Source organism: Dipodomys ordii, unplaced genomic scaffold, assembly GCF_000151885.1.
Source record: "Dipodomys ordii isolate 6190 unplaced genomic scaffold, Dord_2.0 Scaffold7, whole genome shotgun sequence".
In the NCBI taxonomy this organism is placed as follows: Eukaryota; Metazoa; Chordata; class Mammalia; order Rodentia; family Heteromyidae; genus Dipodomys; species Dipodomys ordii.
In genome coordinates, this window is record NW_012267223.1 from 17,752,285 (window position 1) to 17,760,298 (window position 8,014).

An 8,014-nucleotide genomic window follows, 5' to 3' on the forward strand; every position below is an offset into this window, starting at 1 on the left:
GGGCCTCATGCATACAAGGCAAGCACTCTACCACTGAGCCACCTTTCCAGCCCTCATAATCTTGATATTCCTGCTTTAGCCTCAGGTTCTAGAATTTTAGGTGTGTACCACACCAGCTTACAATTCCTTTATCTTTCTCCCCTTGGTACTTGGCCTTGAATTTAGCAACCTAGCTAGTAGTGGTATTCTACTAGCTGAGCTACTAGTTGAGGCCTGTTTGTGTTGGTTAGAGATGGGAATCTTGCCGATTTCTCTGCCTGAGTAGCTAGAATTACAGAGACACAGGCCATCAGCGGCTGGCTTAGAGTAGATTGTTAAGTCATAGCAGTTACGTTCCATTGAAATTGCAAACACCAAACAACTACTCTCAAGGAAGTACAGGATAATCTCATTTTATGTGCTTTTTTGAAAACACCTTATTTAATTCATTCTATTGGTTCAGTGACGTCGTATTCACAGCCAGAAAGCACTATAACCTGTAGAAAGTTCATGTAACCTCTATAGGTTTGTCAGCCTTTTTTTTTGTGCTGCAAAGGGGCTGGAACTCAGAACTTCAGCTTTGTCCCATAGCTATTTTGCTCAAAGTTAAGAGTTCTACCTCTTGAGTCATACTTCCATTTCTGGCTTTTTGGTAGTTCATTGGAAATAAGTCTCTAAAGCTGGCTTCAAACCACGGTCCTTGGATCTAAGCCTCATGAGTAGCTAGAATTACAGGTGTAAGCCACCAGTGCCTTGTCCAGTCTTTCTTCTTGCACTCAGGAACTATATTTAAGCACTGGTCCTGGGGCTTGAACTCAGGCCCGGGCGCTGTCCCTGAGCTGTTTGAGGCTAGCACTCTACCACTTGAGCCACAGCTCTGCTTCTGGCTTTTTCTGAGTAGTTTATTGACGGTAAGAGTTTCATGGACTTTACTGCTGGGCTGGCTTTGCACTGCAATCTCAGCTTCCTGAGTAGCTAGTATTACAGGCATGAGCCACCTGTGCCCAGGTAAGAGACTATTTTAAACTACCAACAAAAATTAAAAAAAAAAAAAAAACATGGAAAAACAGGCATTAACAGACCATGGAAAGGACATCTATTCATAGCATGAGAACTGCAACAGGGTATCTTATTTGAAGACAGATGGAAATGTGTGTATCTAATGACTTAATTGTGTCATGATTAAGGTTACTAATAAAGTTTACAAATGAACTTCAGTGAGTACAGTGTACTATCCAAAGCCTCTATCAGGTATATAGATTACCTCTAAACATATCTTTACGAAAGAGAAATCTCACACATCAAAGGAACAGATTTTAAGCATTAGGTGTGTATGTGCTCTGCTGAAAAAAGTCTCAAATCAGGACAATCTTGTAGAGCTTACGTGGTAATTGTCAGCATTGCCTATTAAGCATCAATTCAGGGTCCTGCATTCATTGAATGATCAATGTTCAATTCAGACCCAAGAGTTCAGATTTTCCCCACTGTTTGTTTATTTACTTATTACCACTACATCATGCCAGAATTTATAAAGATCACAGGACAAAATGATGAAAACCACTAAAAGGATCTCTGCCTTGTAGAACTGATAAGACTTAGCAGTTTCACTTACTGAAGTCAATGAGCATCTTGCCATAGCCCTGTCTCATGTACTGAGGCATGGTAAGGATACAGGATACATTGTAGTTGAGGAATGAGTTCTTCTCCTAAAATCAAAGCAAACAGATTAGAAGAAGTCATTAGGGTTTGGAACCAAAGGTTTCATGCCTCTCTCATATACAATATAAGATGGCTTACAAAAAGTCCTGGGGGGCTGGGAAGGTGGTTAGTGGCAGAGTGCTTACCTTGCATGCATGAAGCCCTTGGGTTCGATTCCTCAGTAACACATAAATAGAAAAAGCTGGAAGTGGTGCTTGAACTCAGGGCCTGAGCACTGTCCCTGAGCTTCTTTTGCTCAAAGCTAATACTCTACCACGTGAGCCACAGCCCCATTTCTGGCATTTTTTGCTTATGTGGTGCTGAGGAATCAAACCCAGGGCTTCATGCAAGCTAGGCAAGCACTCTACCACTAAGCCACACTCCCAGTCCCTGAAGCTCTCTTTAGAGGCATTTTTTCAGAAGACTAGTCACCTGCCTAATGGAAAGGAACAAAATACAAGCCGCCTTCATTTTGAAAGGGGATCAGAATAAAATTACAACACATATTTGAAGATTCTATATATAAGAAATGTCTAAGCCAGGTGCTGGTGGTTCATGGCTGTAATCCTAGCTACTCAGGGGACTGAGACCTGAGGATCATGGTTCAAAGCCAACCTGGGCAGGAAAGTTCGTGAGACCCTTATCTCCAATAAACCACTCAGAAAACCATAAGTAGTACTGTGGTTCAAGTGGTAGAATACTCCCCTTGAGCTGAAGAATTCAAGGACAGCAGGACAGCTCCCGGGTCCAGAATTCAAGCTCCAGGACAAAAAAAAATTTTTTTTTAATTTAAAAGAAAAAGAAATGTCCAAAATAGGCAAATTTATATACAGAAGGACTGGAAATGTAGATTGCTAATGCACACAGGGTTTCCTTTAGAAATTATGAAAACTGTGACAAGTGCCTAGTGTTCATATAGCTCTGAAAATGTATTATAAACCAGTCAAGTACATACTTTAAATGAGTTGGCTTTGCACTACAGTCCTTCAAGTCTAGCCTTCTGAGTAGCTAAGATTACAGTGTGAACCATTAGCACCTGGCTTGGATAAAGCTTTCAGTAAAGAACTGAGCATTTTCATTAAACTATCCATAATATCAACCCCAACTCAACTTTAGGGAAGGGCTATTACTGTTCAAAGTATTAGGGATTTACTTGAGCCCTCAATTATTAATACCCATATCCCTGCTGTGGCCATTAGTTTCTTAATCACCAGATCCTGCTGACCTTGGAAAAATATCCAATCAGGTGACAGCCAGTGCTGTCTGCTTCCGTCATAACATAGAACAGGAAGGGCTCCACATCATAGTATAATGTCTTATGGTCCAGAAAAAGCTTGGCCAACAAGCACAGGTTTTGGCAGTAGATCTGGAAGGAGAAAAAGAATTTATGTGAGGGCTGTTGACTTCTAAAGTCAACAACAAAAAATTATTTTTAACTAATAATCATACCATTATCCTGCATAAGGCAGACTTTTTCCATTGCTATAACATACAATATCTCTAGCTTGTTACAAGGTATAACAAAAACTACACATTCTTCTTTAAAAACCATGAATGTGCATCACCATTTCTCGTAAGTTATGACATTTTACCTTATTTTTCTTGCCATCTACCTCAAACACCGAGATTGAGCCTTTCCGATAGATCTCATCACCAGGTGGGTGTTTCCATACACACTTGGCCTGTAAGAGAATGGAATTCTCATCAAGGAAAAGTCTCCCTATGAGATGCTCCTTAGTAGGAAAAGAAATCATAGGTCAAATGTGGTTAAGTGAGCTAAAGGTCAGTTGAACACACCTTAGTAAACAAAAAGAAATTTTTTTCCCCAGAAAAACATATAAAGGCTTCTAAAGTCACTACAATATACTTAAAGGCATTTTACAGTTGTTTGGAACAAGTTTTTTGGGCTATACTTTGGCATTACCTCAGCCCAGGAGATTAAAATCATCTACTACACAAAAGCCAGATAAGAATACCTTTGCTTATTAAACAGGAAATTCCTAAGCAGCTTATTCCTAGCAGCTTAGTATTACTAAGTACTTTATACTCACCTTTACCAGTAACTACTCATCATTACCGTCTTCTTTTCAGATTAGAAAATCTAACTCACAATGATAACAACTATGGAACTATGTATATGTTCCAGCACTTTATATAAGGCAAGGGAACCTGGCTGAGCAGCCGAAAGCTGGAGACACATGGCCACAAGAGGGCACAAGGTACCTAAAAGGCCAATATTTTGGTTTGGTTTGTGGTGTTGGGGATGGAACCCAGAGACTTACATAGCTATAGGCAACTGCTCTACCACTGAAGTAACAGCCCTGCCAACAGTTTGTTTGTCAGTCATGGGGCTTGAACTCTGGGCACTGTCCCTCGGCTCTTCAGCTCAAGGCAAACACTCTACCACTTGAGCCACAGAGCCATTTCTGGTTTTCTGGTGATTAATTGGAGGTAAGAGTCTCACAGACTTTCCTGCCCCAGCTGTCTTTGAACTGAGATTCTCAGCCTCCTGAGTACTAGGATTATAGGCATGAGCCACTAGGGCCCAAGTTTCAGTTTTTGTTGTTTGTTTGTTGTTGTCGGCCTGGGTGCTGTCCCTGAGCTTTTGTATACTCAAGGCTAGTGCTCTACCACTAGAGCCACAGCTTCACTTCCAGCTTTTTAGTAGTCTCATGAACTTTCCTGCCCAACTGGCTTTCAAACATGATCCTCAGACCTCAGCAGACACCAGCATCCAGCTTTTGCTTCCCCAACCCCCAGCTGGCAATCTTAACACTCAGTGGTAGAGTGCGTACCTTGCATGCATGTGACCTTGGGTTCAATTCCTCAGCACCACATAAGCAGAAAAAGCTGGAAGTGGCACTGTGGCTCAAGTGGTAGAGTGCTAGCCTTGAGCTGAAGAGCTCAGGGACAGTGCCCAGGCCCAGAATTCAAGCCCCACAACAGACAAACAAACAAACAAAAAACAATGGAGTCTGATCTTTAGTAAAGGCTTGCCTGGAACTCACCATGTATCCAGGTCTGATCTTGAACTGATTCTCCTGCCTCAGTCTACTAAGTGGTAGAACTACATTTGTGTGCCTTGAAAGGTTTTAATGTAAATACATTATAAAATACTGCTTTAGGGGCTGGGAATGTGGCTTAGTGGTAGAGTGGTTGCTTAGTATGTATGAAGTCCTGGTTTCGATTCCTCAGTAACACATAACTAGAAAAAGGCCAGAAATTGCATAATGGCTTAAGTGGTAGAATGCTACCTTTGTGCAAAAAGAAGATCAGGGTCAGTGCCCAGGCTCTGAGTTCAATCCCTAAGACTGGTCAAAAAATAAAAATAAAGATTAATAAATACTGCTTTCAAGAATGCCTGAGCCAGGCATCAGTGACTCAAACCTGTAATTCTAGCTACTCAAGAGGCTGAGATCTGGGGATTGTGGTTCAAAGCCAGAGTGGGCAGAAAGTCCAGGTGAGACTCTTACTTCCAATTAACCACTCAAAAACAGGAAGTAGCACAGTGGCTCAAAGTGGTAGATCACTAGCCTTGAGCAAATGAGCTCAGTGAGAGGGCGCTGGCCCTAAGTTCAATCCCCACGACTGATGGAAAAAAAGAAAAGAAAAGAAAAAGTATATGGCCTGGTGCTGGGTAGCTCACACCTATAATCTAAAGATTATATCTACCCCTTTCCTCATGCTAGTACTTTCTTTCCAACAACAGCCAAACTAATCCAAGGCCATTTCAGTGATTATACCTGAAGTAATAGGAAATCAGAATAGGTTTGGATTTTTATACTTATTCATTTTTGCTAATCCTGGGGTTCAAAATCAGGGCCTAGTCACAGTCCCCAGCTTGTTTGAGTCTCATGGGGACTTTTCTGTCAGGGCTGGCTCTGAACTGTGATCCTCAGATCTCAGTCTCCTGAATAGCTAAGATTACAGCCGTGAGCCACTGGTGCCCAGCTGATTTTTATACTTATATAATACAACAGAGCTATCCAGACTTTTTGTTTTCTCTATTTCTTGCCTAAAATTTTATTGGTTGGTGTTACTAAACAACAAGAAAGAAAAAAAGGTAAATGACAAGTAGTTAACATCATATTGTAATTGTAATATCAGTCTTACTTATCTCCCTACTCAACAATCTGTCTAGGCTGCCACCACTACTACTCACTCTGCCTAACTGTCTCCACCAATCCTTGCCTCCACCTGCACTCACTCTATTATTCTATCCCCATACTAGTCAAAGTAGCAGCACTGGACTACAAAATTACAGACAGTATTATGTGCTCTAGAGCCAGGAACATGAAAAAGTATCATCACTGAACTAAAGAAAACTGTTAGAGAAACCCTAGTAAGTCTGTGTTTAGGTGCTTAGCACATGGAAACCACAGAAAATAGATAGGAAGATAGACCCAGACTTACATAGACCAATTAACCACTAAAAAGCCACAAGTAGAGCTGTTGCTAAAGTGACAGTGTCAGCATTGAGTGAAAAAGATAAAGGATAGCACCCTGAGTTCAACCCCCAGTGCTGTCATACACATGAATGTATGTGTGCAAACACACAAAGATGCACAGCGAAGATAGGCAAACTAAAGGCCACAATTATGTTATGACTATGGGAACAACAGACCTATCTAAGAGGTATCTCAAAACAAGTTACAAGTCTTGTACCTTAGCAGTCAGAAGGCTGAGGTGAGTTCCAGTCTAGCACAAACTATGCTGTAAGACTTTGTCTCAGCAGACAGGGAAAAAACAAATTAAACTAATGTTTACCCTTTTCTCTATCCCTGCTACATGACAAAAATCTCCTTTATGAATTTGTCTTCCCCCCAGTCCTGGGGCTTGAACTTGGTCTGAGACTATCCCTGAGCTTTTGTGCTCATACCCAGTGCTCTACTACTTGAGCCACTTCCAGTTATTTTTTTCTGTGGTTAACTGAAGATGAGTCTTACGGACTTTCTTGCTCTGACTGCTTTTGAACCAGGATCTTCAGACCTCAGCCTCCTGAATAGCTAGGATTACAGGTATAAGCCATAGGTGGCCAGTTCCCTGTATGACTTTCTCACAGCTAGTCAAAAAAAAAAGAGAAAAGAAAAAAACATAGTAAACAGACTGTCAATAAAATCAGACAAGTCTTTCATCCTCTGTTACAGGCTGACCTCCTTTATAAGGCTTTCAATTCCCATTGCTATGTTGAGTTGCTTGGACAGATACCATCTCTAGAACAAAATCCAGAGATCTTGTAACATCCCAATCTCAGTCAGGGCAAAGGCACACACTACAACTTACCATGTGCCGGCGGAGTATTGTTTGGCTCTTCATGTATTTTAAACAGAATTCACACATGTAGAGACGTCCCAATCGTGCATATTCTTCAGGATAGGGAGAATGGTACCAAGTATCAAGCTCATAGCGGCCAAAAGCAATTGTTTTAATCATGTTGCTCCCTTCTGTGATTTGGCCCTGCAGTCTTAACTTCTCCTGTTGCCAAGGAAGAAATCAAAGTCAAAAAGAGCCAAGCATCGTGACTTCTACCTGTAATCCTAGTTATTCCTGAGGCTGAAAATGAGAAGACTATAGTTTGAGGCCATCATGCTAAGCCTGGAAAATCAGGCAGTCTTCTAGAAAACTTACTAGCTACACAGATCTCAACAGGTGTTTGTCTACACCCACATTCTGGGTCCCATCAGAGTAAGCCCTTGGATATGACTTCATTTTTACCAGCCAAAGCCAAATTAAATTATATGAAGGTAATCTATTACAAACTCCTAACTCTTAGAGCTGAGGGACAGCACCCAGGTCCCACGACTGGACCCCCCCCCAAAAAATAAAAAAATATTCTAGCTGGGAGCTGGTGGCTCATGCTATAATCCTAGCTATTCAGGAGGCTGAGACCTGAGGATTGCGATTCAAAGCCAGCTTGGGCAGGAAAGTCCGTGAGACTCTAATTTCCAATTAACCACCAGAAAACCGGAAGTGGCGCTGGGGCTCAAGCGGTAGAGCACTAGCCTTGAGTGGAAGAGCTGAGGGACAGCACCCAGGCCCAGAGTTCAAGCCCCATGACCGACCAAAAAAAACCAACAACAAAATCCAAAAACTAAAGACAAGAATGATTATTAGAAGGTGTTTCATTCATCTGTAAAACCTTCTATAAAGCCTGTGAATCCCTGACAAATTTGCAATGTCTACTTTTTTCTTAAAAAAAAAAAAAAATTGGGGGAGGGGCGGGGGGTCTGGTTGTGAGGCCTGAACTCTGGGCCTGGGCGCTGTCCCTCAGCTCTTCAGCTCAAGGCTAGCGCTCTACCACTTGAGCCACAGCGCCACTTCCGGCTTTTTTCTTTTT

At 41.7% G+C, this 8,014-nt stretch overlaps 1 protein-coding gene across 1 annotated transcript in view; it reads right to left on the reverse strand.

The window, feature by feature from the left end:
- Positions 1-8,014, reverse strand: part of Kat7 (K(lysine) acetyltransferase 7) — a 45,199-nt gene that overhangs the window by 2,451 nt on the left and 34,734 nt on the right. Inside the window, exons 8-11 of the mRNA XM_013036788.1 lie at positions 6,961-7,152; positions 3,270-3,359; positions 2,903-3,043; positions 1,592-1,685 (exon numbers count right to left, since the gene is read on the reverse strand). Coding sequence (XP_012892242.1) covers positions 1,592-1,685; positions 2,903-3,043; positions 3,270-3,359; positions 6,961-7,152 — 517 coding nt within the window. The remainder of the gene's footprint in view (positions 1-1,591; positions 1,686-2,902; positions 3,044-3,269; positions 3,360-6,960; positions 7,153-8,014) is intronic.